At 40.1% G+C, this 21161-nt stretch overlaps 1 protein-coding gene across 1 annotated transcript in view; it reads left to right on the plus strand.

Annotated features, from left to right (window-relative positions):
- LOC122203209 (ankyrin repeat domain-containing protein 62-like) overlaps positions 1-21161 on the plus strand; it is a 120176-nt gene that overhangs the window by 34441 nt on the left and 64574 nt on the right. Inside the window, 3 exon segments of the mRNA XM_042909797.1 lie at positions 1809-1938; positions 2258-2319; positions 14218-14384. Coding sequence (XP_042765731.1) covers positions 1809-1938; positions 2258-2319; positions 14218-14384 — 359 coding nt within the window.

The raw sequence follows: 21161 nt of genomic DNA on the forward strand, positions 1-21161 counted from the left end.
CTCTTTCCACCATACTCAAGGTGTTCTCTCCCAGTGTTGCCCTGAGAGCCTACGGGCGACTCCCTCCCCACCAGGCATGGGAGGTGGCAGCTCTGGTCCAGAGAAAGTCTGGCAGCCTTGAAAATTTTTTTTTTAGCTTCTAAGGCTGTTTTGCAAAGTAGAAACTGGCTCTCTGGACATCTCCTTGGTCTGTGGTCCGGACAGGTTTTCTCATATCCAAATACACTTCCCACAGCCTCTCTCTCTCTTCCTTTCGTTGTTCCACCAAAGGACTTCCCCCACTCCATGCCTGAGCTGTCCATTTTATTTCTGCCAATTCGCATACACACCCTTCTGTCCTGCCACGCTGTCTCTTTGCACCTGTGGAGATTTTCCTGTCCCTCTGCAGCCTGTATTGCTGGTATTCCAAGTGTTGTGACCTCAATACTGCTGTGTTTGAGGGACAAGGGAAATTCTGATCCCCCTCCTCTGCCATCCTAACTCCTCCCGCCTCCTTTTACTTTCCTTTTCACAATTTCACAGTTCTGTGTAGGATTGCATTATTATATCAGTTTCATATGTTTTATAGATATTTCAGATGGCCTTTTCTTACTTGAAATTCATTGATCTGAACTTTCTTTTTGTTTTTTTAAAGTTTATTCATTTATTAATTGGAGAGACAGAGAGAGCACACGTGGGGAGGGGTAGAGGGACAGAGGGTGGGAGAGAAAATCGCAAGCAGACCCTGCACTGTCAGCGCAGAACCAGACGGGGGCCTTGAACCCTTGAACTGTGAGATCATGACTGGAGCCAAAATCAAGAGTCAGGTGCTAACGGAATGAGGCATTCAGGCGGCCCTAACATTTTCTTTGGAAGTCCCCTGGGCACTTTAAATTTAATATGCCCTAGTTTCAAGACATTGTTTCTGACCCTTTCCCTTTCCTCTTTCCTGACTGTAATGTGCTCTGTCCTTTGTGTTCCCTAGCCTAAAAAATAGCAGCCCTGAAACAGGAAAAGTCCTGGACTCTGAACTGCCCTGAAATGACCGCATCCAGTCACTCACCACATTCGATATTTTGTACCTGCTGACCATTTTTCATATGTTATTCCTGTAATTCACTCGCTCACCTATAATTTTGCAGTACTCTTCTGGTTTTGCTTCCTTTACGTTCATCCTACATTGCTGCCAGGGTGACCTTTCTAAAATATACTTGTGACGATGTCACTCCTCTGCTTATTCAATGCATCCCCATTACCTGAAGGAGAAAATTCATGTTCTAGCATAACACTGCTCTTTGTTTTTTTGTTTTTTTTTTTTGGTTTCGTCCTGATGTTCCAGTAATATCTCTCTATCTATCTCATTCCCAATAACTCTGTTCCAGTTTTGCCATATTGCATAGGTGTTGTCACTTACTATATTATTTCATAGTTGATCCTTTTGCTCATTCTAGAATGCCCTTCACACCCTCCCCGTGTACTTTGTCTGTCTTTTAAGATACAGCCCTATCTTCCCAGCTGAGCTGGGAAGTTTGCTGAGCTTCCCAAATGTAAGTGTTTTCTCCTTTGTGCGTTCACTGTACGTGATTCACTTCCCTTGCAGAACTAGTGGATGGTATTGTTCTGTCCTTACCTGTTTTCATGCGTCTCTACCGCTACTAGCATATAGAACAGACTCTGTCTTTTATTTATATTTCCAGCTCGTCCCCGGATCGTGGCTATGACTTGACAGATACAGTATGTGCTTGTCTTTCTGAGTGGGTGAGTGCGTGAAAAAGAATTAATGTGATGTTTTTCTGAAGTTGGGTTTTTGTTTTGTGCTGTTTTTCTAGGAAGGAACAGCAAAGTCAGCAATGGAAGCAAAGGAAGATGGTGTTGGTATTATTGAAAATGTGCCACCAGAGCAAACAGTTAATGACAGTTTGACTTCTGCTGGTGGAGTGCATGAAAATTACAGAAGTGGTAAGCTAGCGAATCTCTGTGAGTTGTTTTCCTATGATTAAATGCCAGTATGAGAAAAATCTGAAAGTATGTAGATCCAAATATATTATCCTTTTTTCTTGAAGATATTTTTCTGTTGCTATCTTTCTTTATAAGTATCCCAGGTACTGCCCCCTTTTGCTTCCGGAAACTCTTGAACCCCCTGAACATCTTTTCTGCTATTGCTTTTATTTTATTGAAATAGTCATGAACGGAGATAGACATGTGTCTGTGTTTAAAATTCATAGTAACACATATTTTTCCTGTAACACATTAATTTATCTGTGACCGTATCCTATAGATATGATGTCAGCATTAGAATTGGGAGAAGAGGAAGATGTAGAATCACCTTCTCTTCCTGAGGTACTGTCTTCTTCTTATTTTTAAGTATAAGCATGGAGGAGTGATGGTAAAACGTCCACGAGGTGCTTTGACTTTGACTTTTGGATAATTAAAATAACATCGCAGTCATACTTGTAGTAATATAAGTAAAGTAATGATGACCTATTCTAAGGTGACAACTAGGGAAGGAGGTAAAAAGGTCCTGATCTCTTAGGCCCAGGCAGCTGCTGCATAATGCTGCAAGCACTGTATTTGAAATCAAAAGACATGCTAGCATCTTGGTTCCGTCACTTCCTAGCTGTGGGACCTTGGAAAAACTTGCTTGAATGTCAATGACCTCGTTCCTAAAAATGGCACTAGTACCCACCTCTTGGTTATGTGTAATGAACAAATGTGGCAACGTTTTGTAACCTGTAAAGGGTGCTATAGAAATAGAAGACAAAATGATCACAGTGGCATATATTGACTTAGTAAATATTGAGGATACTTTTTTTTGGTGAATGTTTGTTTAGTGTTGAGAGGGGGTGGGGGGACAGAAGATCCGAAGCAGGCTCTGCACTGAGAGCAAGGAGCCCAATGCAGGACTTGAACTCATGAACTGTGAGAACACGAGCTGAGCCAAAGTTGGGCGCCTAAGTGACTAAGTCACCCAGGCCCGCCAAGAATACTTGTTTTAAATGTGAAGATGTCTGAAGGCCAATAAAATGGCAGTAGTGTCCAGAAAAGAATGGGAAAGTAGGAATGGGTGTTTGATTTTCTAATCTGGGGCTATGTGAAGTTCCTGTAGTCTCTTAGTGGAGACATCATATAGGTATACAGTTGACCCTTGAACCAGATGGGTTTGGACTGTGGGAGTCCACTTACACACAGATATTTTTCAGTAAATAGAGTGCCATCCTGTAAATGTATTTTCTGTGCCTTATGATTTCTTTTTCTTTTCATTATTTCTTTTGAGAGAGAGAGTGAGGACAGAGCACGTGGGTAGGTGAGGGCAGGGTGAGAGAGAGAATCTTAAGCCGATTCACACTGCCAGCGCATTTCTTTCTCTTTGATATTAGTTGATTTGGCTGCTAATAATTTAAAGTTATCCAATTCTCTCGTTATTAATCTTTAAAAAGTACTCAAATGCACTTTAGTGCTTGTTATAAGGGATGGTAAGCTAAATAGTTTTTAAGGTTTGTAACATTAAAAACCATCTAACTTAATTTTTTGGTCGATTTAACATGTAATGAATTGTCCAATTCCAAAAACTGACAAGCTTAAGTTTATGAGTTCATATTTTTCTTCTGTCTTAGGCTGAGGCAAGTTAGTTTTCACTTCTTACAGGAAGTTACAATCCAGTGACTTTGGGAACAACTAAACATAGATTAAGAAAGTTAACAGTAAAATTGTAATTATTTTCTCATTTTTCTTTGTCCGTACTTGATTACTTAAGGATAAGGTGTTTTTACAAACATGTATCCTGGCAGAAAATTCATGTGAAAATCAAAACAAGGAAATTAACCATCCATTTTTGCAACTGCAAAAAGTGACTCAAGGACCAGCAATGGATAAGGAATGTGATAGGGAGAATGATATATCTGTATATTTAAGACATGCTTCTATGCAAAACTTTGAGGAAATGTGGATCAAATAAGGCAAATTAGACTGGAAAAAGAGCTTAAAACTCATCGCCAGTGAGTGAAAGCAGAAGTTTGGTGAAATTTGTTAACAATACAGCATTCCTACTCATCTTGAAGAAGAACCACCACAGGGTCACTCTAACAAGGAACCAACTGAAAGGAAATACCTTCGAATTGGACAAATACGGAAGAAGATGCATTTGGAGTGTCTGCCTCGGTAGTATTTCAGGCATTTCCTGAACAAAAAGAGCCTAGTCTTGAAAATGTCATTCTCTCTCATTCATACTCTGGGTCCCCAGAATATGCTTGCCAGTCATCTTCTAAGCTTTCTTTAAATGAAAGCAAATCATCAGGGACATATAAATCAAAACCACACTGAGATATCACCTCACACCGGTCAAGAGTGGCTAAATGAACAAATCGGGAGACTATGGATGCTGGCGAGGATTGTGGAGAAACAAGAACCCTCTTGCACTGTTGGTGGGAATACAAACTGGTGCAGCCACTCTGGAAAACAGTGTGGAGGTTCCTCAAAAAATGAAAAATAGATCTACCCTATGACCCAGCAATAGCACTGCTAGGAATTTGCCCAGGGGATACAGGAGTGCTGATGCGTAGGGGCACTTGTAACCCTATGTTTATAGCAGCACTTTCTTTTTCTTTTCTTTTCTTTTCTTTTTTTAACGTTTTTATTTATTTTTGAGACAGAGAGAGACAGAGCATGAGCAGGGGAGAGGCAGAGAGAGAGGGAGACACAGAATGCGAAGCAGGCTCCAGGCTCTGAGCTGTGAGCACAGAGCCTGACGTGGGGCTCGAACCCACAGACTGTGAGATCATGACCTGAGCTGAAGTCGGACGTTTAACCGACTGAGCCACCCAGGTGCCCCTATAGCAGCACTTTCAACAATCGCCAAATTATGGAAAGAGTCTAAATGTCCATCACCCGATGAATGGATAAAGACATTGTGGTTTATATACACAATGGAATACTACTTGGCCATGAGAAAGAATGAAATATGGTCTTTTGTAGCAACGTGGATGGAACTGGAGAGTGTGATGCTAAGTGAAATGAGCCATACAGAGAAAGACAGATACCGTATGTTTTCACTCTTTTGTGGTTCCTGAGAAACTTAACAGAAGACCATGAGGGAGGGGAAGTGAAAACAAAAACAAAAAAACAACAAAAACAACCTTAGAGAGGGAGAGAGCCAAACCATAAGAGACTCTTACAAACTGAGAATAAACTGAGGATTGATGGGGGATGGGAGGGAGGGAAGGGTGGGGGATGGGCACTGAGGAGGGCACCTGTTGGGATGAACCCTGGGTGTTGTATGGAAACCAATTTGACAATACATTTCATATTAAAAAAAAAGAAAGAAAGAAAGTAATCAGACTATGAAAATGAGAACAAACCAGACATTGAGCATCTTTTTAACAACAATGAGGATTTTTAAAATGATATAGAAAATAAAAAAAGCAAGGAACCCACTAGTTACATTTAAAGTGAAAGAAGGCCAAGAGTTTGACATGCAAATGGCAAAAAATATGGACCCAAATACCACCGATTGTAAATTAGACCTCAGTCTAGTGATTCAGAGAGCCTTTTTGATTTGTGGCTTGCCTGCTGCGATGTGATGAAACGCACGTTTCAAACAAAAAGGGATGATATTTCTGCTGTCACAAACACTTACGAGAAAACAAACCAGTACAAGACTTTTTTCCAGAAGCCATTATATACAGATAATGCCAGTACTCATAACTATAAAAGTATTGATTCTGAATTAGAAATTGTGAGTTGTTCTTCAGCATCTCGTTTTCCAGCATCTGAAGTATATCTAAGTGAAGAATTACATCAAGATATGCAAAGGTTTAAGAATGAGATAGGCGGGAAGATGGCGGCGTAGGAGGACGCGGGGCTCACAGCGCGTCCTGCCGATCACTTAGATTCCACCTACACCTGCCTAAAGAACCCAGAAAACCGCCAGAGGATTAGCAGAAGGGAGTCTCCGGAGTCAAGCGCAGACTAGAGGCCCACGGAAGAGGGTAGGAAGGGCGGCGAGGCGGTGCGCGCTCCACGGACTGGCGGGAGGGAGCCGGGGCGGAGGGGCGGCTCGCCGGCCAAGCAGAGCCCCCGAGTCTGGCTGGCAAAAGCGGAGGGGCCGGACGGACTGTGTTCCGACAGCAAGCGCGACTTAGCGTCTGGGAGGTCATAAGTTAACAGCTCTGCTCGGAAAGCGGGAAGGCTGGAGGACAAAGGGAGGGAGAGCTGCTGAGCCCCCTGGACGGCAGAGCTCAGCTTGGCGGGGAACAAAGGCGCCAGCGCCATCTCCCCCGCCCATCCCCCAGCCAAAATCCCAAAGGGAACCAGTTCCTGCCAGGGAACTTGCTCGCTCCGCGCAAACTGAACTCTGTGCTTCTGCGGAGCCAAACCTCCGGCAGCGGATCTGACTCCCTCCCGCTGCCACAGGGCTCCTCCTGAAGTGGATCACCTAAGGAGAAGCGAGCTAAGCCTGCCCCTCCACCCCCCGTGCACCTTGCCTACCCACCCCAGCTAATACGCCAGATCCCCAGCAACACAAGCCTGGCATTGTGCAAGTAGCCCAGACGGGACACGCCACCCCACAGTGAATCCCGCCCCTAGGAGAGGGGAAGAGAAGGCACACACCAGTCTGACTGTGGCCCCAGCAGTGGGCTGGGGGCAGACATCGGGTCGGACTGCGGCCCCGCCCACTAACTCCAGTTATACACCACAGCACAGGGGAAGTGCACTGCAGGTCCTCACCACGCAAGGGACTCTCCAAAATGACCAAACGGAAGAATTCCCCTCAGAAGAATCTCCAGGAAATAACAACAGCTAATGACCTGATCAAAAAGGATTTAAATAATATAACAGAAAGTGAATTTAGAATAATAGTCATAAAATTAATCGCTGGGCTTGAAAACAGTATACAGGACAGCAGAGAATCTCTTGCCACAAAGATCGAGGGACTAAGGAACAGTCACGAGGAGTTGAAAAACGCTTTAAACGAAATGCAAAACAAAATGGAAACCACGATGGCTCGGCTTGAAGAGGCAGAGGAGAGAATAGGTGAACTAGAAGATAAAGTTATGGAGAAAGAGGAAGCTGAAAGAAAGAGAGATAAAAAAATCCAGGAGTATGAGGGGAAAATTAGAGAACTAAGTGATACACTAAAAAAAAATAATATACGCATAATTGGTATCCCAGAGGAGGAAGAGAGAGGGAAAGGTGCTGAAGGGGTACTTGAACAAATTATGGCTGAGAACTTCCCTGAACTGGGGAAGGAAAAAGGCATTGAAATCCAAGAGGCACAGAGAACTCCCTTCAGACGTAACTTGAATCGATCTTCTGCACGACATATCATAGTGAAACTGGCAAAATACAAGGATAAAGAGAAAAGTCTGAAAGCAGCAAGGGATAAACGTGCCCTCACATATAAAGGGAGACCTATAAGACTTGTGACTGATCTCTCCTTTGAAACTTGGCAGGCCAGAAAGGCTTGGCACGATATCTACAGTGTGCTAAACAGAAAAAATATGCAGCCGAGAATCCTTTATCCAGCAAGTCTGTCATTTAGAATAGAAGGAGAGATAAAGGTCTTCCCAAACAAACAAAAACTGAAGGAATTTGTCACCACGAAACCAGCCCTACAAGAGATCCTAAGGGGGATCCTGTGAGACAAAGTACCAGAGACATCACTACAAGCATAAAACATACAGACATCACAATGACTCTAAACCCATATCTTTCTATAATAACACTGAATGTAAATGGATTAAATGCGCCAACTAAAAGACATAGGGTATCAGAATGGATAAAAAAACAAGACCCATCTATTTGCTGTCTACAAGAGACTCATTTTAGATCTGAGGACACCTTTAGATTGAGAGTGAGGGGATGGAGAACTATTTATCATGCTCCTGGAAGCCAAAAGAAAGCTGGAGTAGCCATACTTATATCAGACAAACTAGACTTTAAATTAAAGGCTGTAACAAGAGATGAAGAAGGGCATTATATAATAATCACAGGGTCTATCCACCAGGAAGAGCTAACTATTATAAATGTCTATGCGCCAAATACCCGAGCCCCCAGATATATAAAACAATTACTCATAAACATAAGCAACCTTATTGATAAGAATGTGGTCATTGCAGGGGACTTTAACACCCCACTTACAGAAATGGATAGATCATCTAGACACACAGTCAATAAAGAAACAAGGGCCCTGAATGATACATTGGATCAGATGGACTTGACAGATATATTTAGAACTCTGCATCCCAAAGCAACAGAATATACTTTCTTCTCGAGTGCACATGGAACATTCTCCAAGATAGATCATATACTGGGTCACAAAACAGCCCTTCATAAGTTTACAAGAATTGAAATGATACCATGCATACTTTCAGACCACAATGCTATGAAGCTTGAAATCAACCACAGGAAAAAGTCTGGAAAACCTCCAAAAGCATGGAGGTTAAAGAACACCCTACTAACGAATGAGTGGGTCAACCAGGCAATTAGAGAAGAAATTAAAATATATATGGAAACAAACGAAAATGAAAATACAACAATCCAAACACTTTGGGATGCAGCGAAGGCAGTCCTGAGAGGAAAATACATTGCAATCCAGGCCTATCTCAAGAAACAAGAAAAATCCCAAATACAAAATCTAACAGCACACCTAAAGGAAATAGAAGCAGAACAGCAAAGGCAGCCTAAACCCAGCAGAAGAAGAGAAATAATAAAGATCAGAGCAGAAATAAACAATATAGAATCTAAAAAAACTGTAGAGCAGATCAACGAAGCCAAGAGTTGGTTTTTTGAAAAAATAAACAAAATTGACAAACCTCTAGCCAGGCTTCTCAAAAAGAAAAGGGAGATGACCCAAATAGATAAAATCATGAATGAAAATGGAATGATTACAACCAATCCCTCAGAGATACAAACAATTATCAGGGAATACTATGAAAAATTATATGCCAGCAAATTGGACAACCTGGAAGAAATGGACAAATTTCTAAACACCCACACTCTTCCAAAACTCAATCAGGAGGAAATAGAAAGCTTGAACAGACCCATAACCAGCGAAGAAATTGAATCGGTTATCAAAAATCTCCCAACAAATAAGAGTCCAGGACCAGATGGCTTCCCAGGGGAGTTCTACCAGACATTTAAAGCAGAGATAATACCTATCCTTCTCAAGCTATTCCAAGAAATAGAAAGGGAAGGAAAACTTCCAGACTCATTCTATGAAGCCAGTATTACTTTGATTCGTAAACCAGACAGAGACCCAGTAAAAAAAGAGAACTACAGGCCAATATCCCTGATGAATATGGATGCAAAAATTCTTAATAAGATACTAGCAAATCGAATTCAACAGCATATAAAAAAAATTATTCACCATGATCAAGTGGGATTCATTCCTGGGATGCAGGGCTGGTTCAACATTCGCAAATCGATCAACGTGATACATCACATTAACAAAAAAAAAGAGAAGAACCATATGATCCTGTCAATCGATGCAGAAAAGGCCTTTGACAAAATCCAGCACCCTTTCTTAATAAAAACCCTTGAGAAAGTCGGGATAGAAGGAACATACTTAAAGATCATAAAGGCCATTTATGAAAAGCCCACAGCTAACATCATCCTCAACAGGGAAAAACTGAGAGCTTTTTCCCTGAGATCAGGAACACGACAGGGATGCCCACTGTCACCGCTGTTGTTTAATATAGTGCTGTAAGTTCTAGCATCAGCAATCAGACAACAAAAGGAAATCAAAGGCATCAAAATTGGCAAAGATGAAGTCAAGCTTTCGCTTTTTGCAGATGACATGATATTATACATGGAAAATCCGATAGACTCCACCAAAAGGCTGCTAGAACTGATACATGAATTCAGCAAAGTTGCAGGATACAAAATCAATGTGCAGAAATCAGTTGCATTCTTATACACTAACAATGAAGCAACAGAAAGACAAATGAAGAAACTGATCCCATTCACAATTGCACCAAGAAGCATAAAATACCTAGGAATAAATCTAACCAAAGATGTAAAAGATCTGTATGCTGAAAACTATAGAAAGCTTATGCAGGTAATTGAAGAAGATATAAAGAAATGGAAAGACATTCCCTGCTCATGGATTGGAAGAATAAATATTGTCAAAATGTCAATACTACCCAAAGCTATCTACACATTCAATGCAATCCCAATCAAAATTGCACCAGCATTCTTCTCGAAACTAGAACAAGCAATCCTAAAATTCATATGGAACCACAAAAGGCCCCGAATAGCCAAAGTAATTTTGAAGAAGAAGACCAAAGCAGGAGGCATCACAATCCCAGACTTTAGCCTCTACTACAAAGCTGTCATCATCAAGACAGCATGGTATTGGCATAAAAACAGACACATAGACCAATGGAATAGAATAGAAACCCCAGAACTAGACCCACAAACGTATGGCCAACTCATCTTTGACAAAGCAGGAAAGAACATCCAATGGAAAAAAGACAGTCTCTTTAACAAATGGTGCTGGGAGAACTGGACAGCAACATGCAGAAGGTTGAAACTAGACCACTTTCTCACACCATTCACAAAAATAAACTCAAAATGGATAAAGGACCTGAATGTGAGACAGGAAACCATCAAAACCTTAGAGGAGAAAGCAGGAAAAAACCTCTCTGACCTCAGCCGTAGCAATCTCTTACTCGGCACATCCCCAAAGGCAAGGGAATTAAAAGCAAAAGTGAATTACTGGGACCTTATGAAGATAAAAAGCTTCTGCACAGCAAAGGAAACAACCAACAAAACTAAAAGGCAACCAACGGAATGGGAAAAGATATTTGCAAATGACACATCGGACAAAGGGCTAGTATCCAAAATCTATAAAGAGCTCACCAAACTCCACACCCGAAAAACAAATAACCCAGTGAAGAAATGGGCAGAAAACATGAATAGACACTTCTCTAAAGAAGACATCCGGATGGCCAACAGGCACATGAAAAGATGTTCAACGTCGCTCCTTATCAGGGAAATACAAATCAAAACCACACTCAGATACCACCTCACGCCAGTCAGAGTGGCCAAAATGAAGAAATCAGGAGACTATAGATGCTGGAGAGGATGTGGAGAAACAGGAACCCTCTTGCACTGTTGGTGGGAATGCAAATTGGTGCAGCCGCTCTGGAAAGCAGTGTGGAGGTTCCTCAGAAAATTAAAAATAGACCTACCCTATGACCCAGCAATAGCACTTGCTAGGAATTTATCCAAGGGATACAGGAGTACTGATGCATAGGGGCACCTGTACCCCAATGTTTATAGCGGCACTCTCAACAATAGCCAAATTATGGAAAGAGCCTAAATGTCCATCAACTGATGAATGGATAAAGAAATTGTGGTTTATATACACAATGGAATACTACGTGGCAATGAGAAAAAATGAAATATGGCCTTTTGTAGCAACATGGATGGAACTGGAGAGTGTGATGCTAAGTGAAATAAGCCATACAGAGAAAGACAGATACCATATGGTTTCACTCTTATGTGGATCCTGAGAAACATAACAGAAACCCATGGCGGAGGGGAAGGAAAAAAAAAAAAAAAAGAGGTTAGAGTGGGAGAGAGCCAAAGCATAAGAGACTGTTAAAAACTGAGAACAAACTGAGGGTTGATGGGGGGTGGGAGGGAGGGCAGGGTGGGAGGGAGGGCAGGGTGGGTGATGGGTATTGAGGAGGGCACCTTTTGGGATGAGCACTGGGTGTTGTATGGAAACCAATTTGACAGTAAATTTCATATATTAAAAAAAAAAAAAAAAAAAAAAAAAAAGAATGAGATAGGCATGTCACAAGTAGAGTTCCTGTCTTTGGAAAGAGAGAAAGTTCAACCTCCAAAAGAGATAGAGGTCCGCCTTGCTGTTACTCTTGTTTTTTCTCTTTAGCAAGTATCTGATCCATTCTGATTTTCCACTCAAGAGAACAAGAGTGTGCATACAATGGAATTGTCTAAATAAGTAATTGTGTCTGGAAATAGATTATTTCTGCTATCTAACAAATAGGAGTTCAGGAAAACATTCTTATGATTTGTTTTCCTTAAAGTTTCTGTGTCAGTCTTCCAAGTAGTATATGAACTGGGAAACCAACTTAGCTATGTAAGTGCCATGTGACCTCATGAACCAGAATAACCAATAAAGAAACTGCTTAAAAAACATAATAATCTTCAGGTTTTTTACAAAACATATTGGCTTAAATATAAATTGCATTTCCGTAAACAATAAAATGGGAAAGAAGCAATAACTAAGAGAAGGAATATACACAAATGTTCCCAGCTAAAGCAGTCTATTTATTGCTTCAGTATGTGTCTGTAGACTCTGGGTCTAGGGTTCTTGCTTGTCTAGCAAGACAGCAGCGGGATGGAGGGTTACAATGGGAGAGACAGCTAATGTCCCCGAGAACACAGGAGCCCGGATTAAGGGTCCTTGCTCTGTTTTTATTAGGATCAGAAGGCTTCCAAACATGGTGATGGACGTGCACAAAGAGACAATCAATCTGTGAACATGAACTCATGGGCATGAGGGAAAGGGGGTTTGAAGATACAGGGTGTTGGGGGTTTGGGTCAATATAAAACAAAATCCTGGCGCCTGGCAGATGGTTGTTAACAGCAGACCTGAGGCAGCTTCTCTGTTTATCTTAGCTAGTCTAGGGGAGAAGAGGGATGCTACCTCAGGATCCACAAGGCACCTTTCTTTTGCTAATTAGCTCCCCTCTGGGCATCTTCACCCTGCAGCCTACAGCCTATAGCCCTATTTACCTGTTTACCTAATTTGGTCCTTCCTTCCTGTGAAAGCAGCTTTCTGCCATAGTACTAAATTGGGGAGTGTGTCCTCCTGCATATCTAATCTGGTTTCCCTCACACACCTTTGTCTTGGAGCCTTTGCCCCGCCCTCTCTCTACTTAGTTACCTAATCTTGTCTACCCAAACTTGGGTGTGAGCATCCTATGGCTTTGTAATATTTTATGCCTGGTTAACCCATCAGTGCAGGCTCAGGGAATTCCTAAGCTTATTGCCCACAAATATATGCAGTCTTGTCTGCTTTACTCACAATCTTGGAACTTAGAATTTCAACAGGACCCCTTTGAGATAGGCTCAATAACAGCTATTTGTATTATCACTGCTTTTTTCCCCACATTTTTAAAATCATCATTCTCAGATGTTTCTGTTGAGTCAACCCTTCACTTTATGTTCAATAAAGTATGATACCTTTTGGCCTGTATGATTTTTACCATGTAGGTAGCACAAACCTTCAGCAAAGCTTCAGTATTGAACTCCAAGGGTGAAAACTGAGTTTTGAGATGTGTGGAGTTTAGAAATAGACAAAACCTAGAGATACCCTCCTTTAGAAGAATAAGTAGCTAATCCCCTCGTCCTCTATCAAGGTATTAATTTACTGTGCCAAAGGCACACTTTTCATGCATCTCATTAATTTAATGAATTTGTGGTCATTTCTCTGAGTCAGCATTCAAGAATTGTATCATCTCTTTTGGCGCCATAGAATGCTAGGTAATGCCACTTTAGGAACTTGGGACAAATCATTTAACCTTTTCGAGTTTTACTCGCGTTATCAGTAGCAAATGGAATTAAAGGTGACCATTACGTTTATACCCTCTCCCTATAAAATGTTATGGTTATTGAATGTGAGATTCGGAGAGCATTACTAATGTCCCAGAATTCCACCCTAACGTCCGTTTCACTTTGTTCCTTTTGTGTTGTGGCAAACTTTGGTTCATAAATTTTAGGGGACACTGTCACTGTTTTTGAGAACCTTAGGATCCGAAAGAAAAAGGGAAAGAAAAGCTCCGTGCAGAAAGAGGAAAAGCTCCCTGTTTTTGTTACTGGAGCACCTCCATGTCCCATGTTTTAAATCTGGCTGTTGTGTAAAACCCAGGTGGTAAGGATAGCAAAGGACAAATTTTGTCTTTTGTCTTTTTATTTCTTTGTATCTCTTGGTCAGATGGGGTGGGGGTGGGTGGGGAATTCTCGGTAGCAAAGTGTGGATATGAATAAGACTGCAAAATTAAGAAAGCCCTTTTAGAAATATTGGTAACTTTTGCTTTTTTTAAATTTCAACAGAAATGAAGCAGAGTTTATAAAAATTACAGTTACTTGTAATGATAAAGTAAACACAAAATATTTTCCTCCATTGAATTTATGACAAACTAAGTGTCAACTGTGAAACTAATGAAAAAACTTCTTTTTATTGACTAAAGTAACAATTAGCTTTAGTATCAAGTTCCATTAAAGGTTGAAGAAAAAAAGAAGCACAGAGGAAGTGACATGGAAGTATCAGAAAACATACATGATGCTGCGGCTGCTGGATTAATTCCACAAAGACAGAATGGAAAAACTGATAACCATCAATTGCCTATTGGAGAAAAAAAAGATTCCGATAGGTAAGCCTATAGCAATGTTTAAATAGTAGGTCATTGTTATTTTCCTATGCAACAAACTTTTCTAGTTTGAGCTAATGTTCACGATGAACAAATTTCGTATTTTTCGTGGAGATATTTCATCCTACGTGCTAATGAGAAAAATGTAAATACCAACGAGATACCATTTTTTGCAGTCATAGTGATAAATATTTTATTAAAAAAATAACCAAAGTTACGAAATGTGAGGAAAATGACATTCTTAGACACTGTGGCTGGATGAAATTGGTAACTCCTTTTGGAAAGGTGATTTAACGGTGTATTTCAAAGTTTCAAATATGTCGGGGCACCTGGGTGGCTCAGTTGGTTAAGCGTCCAACTTCGGCTCAGGTCATGATCTTGCACTTCACGACCTTGAGCCTTGCGTCAGGCTCTGTGCTAACAGCTCAGAGCCTGGAGCCTGCTTCAGATTCTGTGTCTCCCTCTCTCTCTGCCCCTCCCCTGCTTGTGCTCTGTCTCTGTCACTGTCAAAAATAAATAATATAACATGAGAAAAATATTTCAGGTAGGTCATCCCTTTATTCCAATGGTTTCGTTGCCAGGACTGGGTCCTTCTGAAATACGTGACTTCTACAAGCAAGGGCGTGCGCCTGTGCGTGCAAACACACACACACACACACACACACACACACACACACACACACTGTAAGGGCATTTATTATATATTATTACATATACAAAATAGGACAGATATATTAAGGTTACTTATATAAATATGTTACATGTATATGTGAAGGATATTTATTATAGCATTCCCATATCAAACATTTGGAGACAGTCTAAATGCTTATTTACTTCTTTTGAGAGACAGACAGAGAATGTGCACACTCAGAAGCCCAAGCATCGAGGGGGGGCAGAGACTGAGAGGGAGAGAGAGAGAATCCCAAGGAGACTCCACGTTAACAGTGCAGAGGCCAACACAGGGCTCGATCTCACGACCACAAGATCATGACCTGAGCCAACATCAACAGTCGGATGCTCACCAGACTGAGCCACCTAGGTGCCCCAGAGATAGGCGAAATATCCATTCATTAATAAGGAAGTTAAGTTTCACTTCTCTAAAGTAATGGAATAGGTGACCATTTTAAAAAATGAATTTAGGTCTATGTGTCCTGCTGGTTTAACAAAGTATATTTAAAGCATTTGGTTTGGTTTGATGTCATGTCTTATGCACATTTTGTTAGAATACTTTTAATATCTACTGAATTGCAAAAGGAAGTTCCCTGCTACACTGGCAGTCTACTTCATTACCAACAAAATTGCTAGCTATTAGATTTTTGGTTTTGTTTCCCAGTGCATGAGTGCTCCAATGTTGGACCCTCAGCTTAATCTGAATATTGCCAAGAGGTTTCACGTGGCAACATGTCTCATATTCTATATAAACATTTCATGACCCCTGTGCTATAAACCAAGATGCTGATAATGCAATGAATCGTTTTCATAAAGGTACCTTGCTTGCATTCCATTATCCTGCCTTTTTAGAGAATATATTTCAACATGCACCACACCAATTTTTCAACAGTGCCTTCATGTTATACAATTGATGACAATTCAGTTCCCAAAGTAGGACTATTTTCTGCATTCCCACCCCCTTTTACTTCTGTGTATAAAATTTTAATGGGACTAATTACTTTGGATAGTATGTAATAGCCTGGAGTTAGGTGACTTTTTTAAAAGTGTTTGTTTATTTTGAGAGAGAGAGTGAGCGAGCATGCACACATGAGTGGGGGAGGGGCAAAGAGAGAGGGAGAGAGAGAATCCCAAGGAGGCTCCGTGCTGTCAGTGCAGAGCTCGATGCTAGAGATCCTAGAGATCATGACCTGAGCCGAAATCAAGAGCTGGATGCTTCATGGACTGGGCCACCCAGGTGCCCTTAGAGTTCCATAATTTTTATCAAGCACAAAATACTGCCCTTGAAACTTAGTTTTTCCGTGGTCTTTCTAAGCATGAGAAAAATGGTAATCAGCTTATATAATATTATATATCTAGAAAAAATTTAAGGATTCTTCTCATTGTATAATTTTGTGAGTTATTTAGTACCTTGGTGTGGCATTTAAAAAAAGCAAAACACACACAAAAAAACTAGTGTTACATATATGCAATTTTAAGACTTCCAAATATTACAAATTACTACCTAATCATTATGTAACAATTGAAAACTACAGCAATAATAGAAAATTAGATCAACCATGACCATTCCACTTAGCTATGAAATCCTTCAAGAGCCTTCTTCACTCTTTGATCCTGATTTCCCTCCCTCCCATCCACTCTTGAATTCATTGCAGCAATTTTCCCTCTCACTCCTCCAGAATTGTTTTTTCAAGGTTACCACCGATTTTCACTTTACTAAATCTAAACCTAATTTCATACATCTCATTTGACTTAACCTTTCAGAAATATTACACCCAATGGAAAACTCTCTCCTCCCAAGTTCTGTCTCCATGTTGCTTGTAGGAGATCACTCACTCACCTGATTTTGCCGCTGCCTTTCTAGTCTGTACACCTCAGCCTGATTTGCTTGTTTCTCCTCGTCCCCCACCTTTTAACCCATTGATGTCTTCCAGGAATTGGCCTTTGATTTTCCTTCTCTTGACTTTTACTATCTTGTATATTCTAATGATCCTCAAGTTTATATCTCCAGCCCGGATCTCTCTCCATAATTCCAGGCCTGTATATCAAACTGCCTATTTGATACCTCTTTCTGGATAGCTATTGCAAACTTAACATGTCCCAAATTGAACTCCTGATATTCTTTCTTAATATTTGCCTTTCATGTCTTTCCTAATTGGGTTAATAACAGTTCTATGAGTTGCTCTGCTAAAAAACTTGGTATTATCTTTGAGTCCTGTCTTTCTTTTTCTTTCTATTTTTCTTTCTCTTTTCTTTTTCTTTTTCATACACATCACATCTCATCTGTCAGCGAATCTTGTCCGGTCTTCCTTCAAATATATCCAGAATCCAAACACATCTTCCATGGCCAAGAGACTATCATCTGTTGTTTATATTGGAGTACTAGGTAACTAACTGGTCTTCTTGTTTGTTTGTTTCTTTTGTTTTTCCTCTGTTTCCGTTAATTCTAAACACATTGGATCTAGTAAAACGTAAGTCAGATTGTGTCCTTCCTCTGCTCAAGCCTAATTGCCTCCCATTTCACTCAGAGTACATGCCAAAACTCTTCCTAATGCCGACAAGGCCTATATATGATCAGGTGTCTCCTCCTCTCTCTCTCTGATTTGAACTTTTTTCTACCCCTTTCATTCTGTCCAGCCATACTGAATTTCTCACTACTCTTTCAGTACTTTGGACATACTTCTGTACTTGCTGTTGACTCTATCTGGAATGCTTTCCCTCAGATACCTCATGGCTTGCTTTTTCCTTTTTTGTTTGTTTTTTCTTTCAGGTTTTTGCTTAAAAGTCACTTTCTCAGCAAGGCCTTTCTTGGCCATCCTGACTAGTACTGCAACTCCCCTTTTCCCTATAACACCTCAAAATGTGATTTCTCTGCTTTAGTTTTTCTCCTCTAATACTGTATGTTTGGCCTGTGTAGCTTATTGTTATTGTAGGTTTACTTCACTCATGAGTAGGATTGTTATCTGTTCATTGCCATGTCCTCAGTGCCTAGAAAATGTTCTAGTCTATATAGCACTTATTCGGTAATGTTTATTGAGTGAACGGAGTTTAACCTGTGTGTATTGTTTCTAACATAATACTAGTCCTCACTTTTACAAAGTTTGGCATGGGTTCATTCTGACAACTAAACCTGCCAGTTGTATACATTTTGGGGGGGGGGGGTTTGGGCGGCCCAATATTGTGTTTACTTGCTACTTATTCTTTTAGTTGTATTTATGTTAGTTTTAATTATGGTGAAATGTATCAAAGGAATAGCAAACTTCCTTTATATTTATTAAGGAAACTAAAATATGGTGGCAAATTATTATACGACTTTAAAGATTCTTGCCAAAGGATTCTGAGCCCTCAAGATCTGAAATAAAAAGATGAAGTTGGCATTTATCGCTTACAAATAAGAGCGAGCTATGCTGGTTAGGTATAGTCTTTTCTAACAGAGGAGTCTGCTATTCTTATACAGGGTTTGGGGAAGAGTGGAGTTTAAGGATTGGGGGACTTTCAGAAAATTAAATGGTTTGTCATCATTTGAAGCACCATGCTTATTCGGGTGCTTGGAGACTGTTGTGGATTGGTTGGCAGCACACGCTGAAGCATGTGTATTGGAGTGGTTTTTGTCCTTTATTGGCTGTCTTTCAGAAGGAAGGAGCTGAAATGGATTGGTTGGTGAGTAGGGCTGGTGGGCATTGATTAACACGTTTAAAACTGATTCTGGTGGCTTCTTGTTACCATGGCTACGTGTTAGGGGGGTTTTGTTTTGTTTTGTTTTGTTTTGTTTTGTGTTTTTCTAAGTTTGCGGTGGCTTTCACCAGATGTTTTCTACTTAAAAGTTGCTTGTATTGACTGGGTTCAAAATGAAAGCCATTTTAAATTCTATAATTACAGATTCATTTTTGATGTTTGGGTCGAGAGGAATTGTTTGATAATTGCTTTCAGAAAGATTCTTCTTTTCTTGGATGTTATTTCAACAAGAAAAGTTATCTGTATAACAGTTTTTTGAAAAAAACACAATTGCTAGTTTTGTTTTTGTTTTTGGTGCTCTTCGGGGCTCATGTTTAAGTCCTAAATAATCTGTGGGAAATTTCATTCTTTTTGGAAATGTACGTAGCTGTATGGTAATAATATTCTGTTGCATGCATTTAGCCCATGAAAAAAGAATTATAATTTTCTTTTTGGTGAATCTCCCAGTGTTTTCTATCAGGACTAGATATTAGGCTAAAAGTATACAAAAGTTACCAAATCATTTTTTTTAAATTTTTTTAAACGTTTATTCATTTGGAGAGAGACAAAGTGAGAGTGGGGGAGGGGCAGAGGGAGGGTTCCGAAGCAGGCTCCAGGCTCTGGGCTGTCAGCACACAGCCCGATGTGGGGCTCGAAGCCACAAACCCTTAGATCACAAACTGAGCCAAAGTCATACACTTAATGGACTCAGCCAATATGAGTACTTTTGAATTTTTGAAGTTTTTCCAGATTTATGAGATATAAGTAACATACATCTGTGTAACTGTAAGGTATACGTGTATTAATTTGATACATTTTTATATTGTCAAATGATTACCACAATAGTGTTAATACTTCCATCAGCTCACATAATTATCCTCTCTTGTTTGTGATGATCTACTCTTGTAGCAACTTTCAAATGATATGATACAGTATTGTCCACTGTAATCACCATCCTGCACATTAAATCCCCAGAATTTATTAATCTTGTAACAGGTAGTTTGTACCCTTTGACCAATATCTACCCATTTCTCACAGCCTCCTAACCCTGGCAACACCAGTCTGTTCTGTTTTCCGTGCATTTTTTTTTAATTCCACATATAAGTCAGATCATACAGTATTTGTCTTCCTGTGTCTGACTTCTTTTCACTAAGCATAAAGCCCTCAAGTTTCACTCATGTTGTCACAAATGGCAGGATTTCCTTCTTGCTTGTGGCTGAAAGTATTCCATTGTAAATATATACCGTATTTTTTAATGCATGGATCCATTGATGGATGCTTAGGTTGTTTCTTGACTATTGTAAATAATGCTGCAATAAACAGAGGGCTGCAGCTATCTCTCCAAGGTAAGGATGTCATGTCTTTAAGATATATACCCAGAAATGGGATTATTGGCTCATATGGAGGTTCTATTTTTAGTGTGTTGAGGAGCCACCATACTGTTTTACATAGCGGCTGTCCCAATTTACAGTCCTGCAGCAGTACAAGGAATTCCTTTCCTGTACATCCTTGCCAACGATATCTCTTGTCTTTTTGACAATAGCCATTTTAATAGGGCAAAGTGATATCTATATACTGCAGTTTTGATTTGCATTGCCCTGATGAATAGTGATATCGAGCACCTTCTTGTGTACCCTTGGCCATCTGAATATGTTCTGAGGAGAGACGTCTATGAAGGTGCCTTGCCCAGTTTTTAATTATATTTGTTTTTAGCTGTTGAGTTGTACGAATTCGTTACACATTTTAGATATTGACGTTTTTCATATTTGTAGCTTGCGAATGTTTTCATCCTTTCCATAGGTTGCCTTTCCGTCATGTTGCTTGTTTCTTTTGCTGTGCGGAAACATTGTTGATTGCATCGGTTGTTTTTGCTTTTATTGCTTGTACTTTGGATGTCCTATCCTAAATCATTCGTAAGATCTATGCCAAGGAGCTTTTATCCTGTGTTTTCTTCTAGGAGTTTTATGATTTAAGATTTTATATGGAAGTCGTTATTTGAGTTTGGGTTAACTTTTGTGAGTGGTGTAAGGTAGAGGCACAGTTTTATTCTGTTGCATGTTAATGTCCACTTTTCTCAGCATCATGTATTGAAGAGATTACCTTTTCTCTTGTGAGTATTCTCGGGTCTCTTAACAAAGAGACTTTATGCATGGGTTTTTAGTTGACTTCATGCATGGGTTTATTTCTGGGTTCTTGATTCTGTTTCATTCATGTTTGTGTTTGTTTTTGTGCAACTTCATACGGTTTTTATTACCATAACTTTGTAATAGTTTGACACCAGCAAGTGTGATGCTTCCAGCTTTGTTCTTCTTTCTTAGGATTGCTTTGGCTATTTGGGGTCTTTTTTGTTCCTTACACATTTGAGGAATGCTTTTCCTATTTCTGTGAAAAAGGTCA

Source organism: Panthera leo, chromosome D3 (genome assembly GCF_018350215.1).
Source record: "Panthera leo isolate Ple1 chromosome D3, P.leo_Ple1_pat1.1, whole genome shotgun sequence".
Taxonomy (NCBI): Eukaryota; Metazoa; Chordata; class Mammalia; order Carnivora; family Felidae; genus Panthera; species Panthera leo.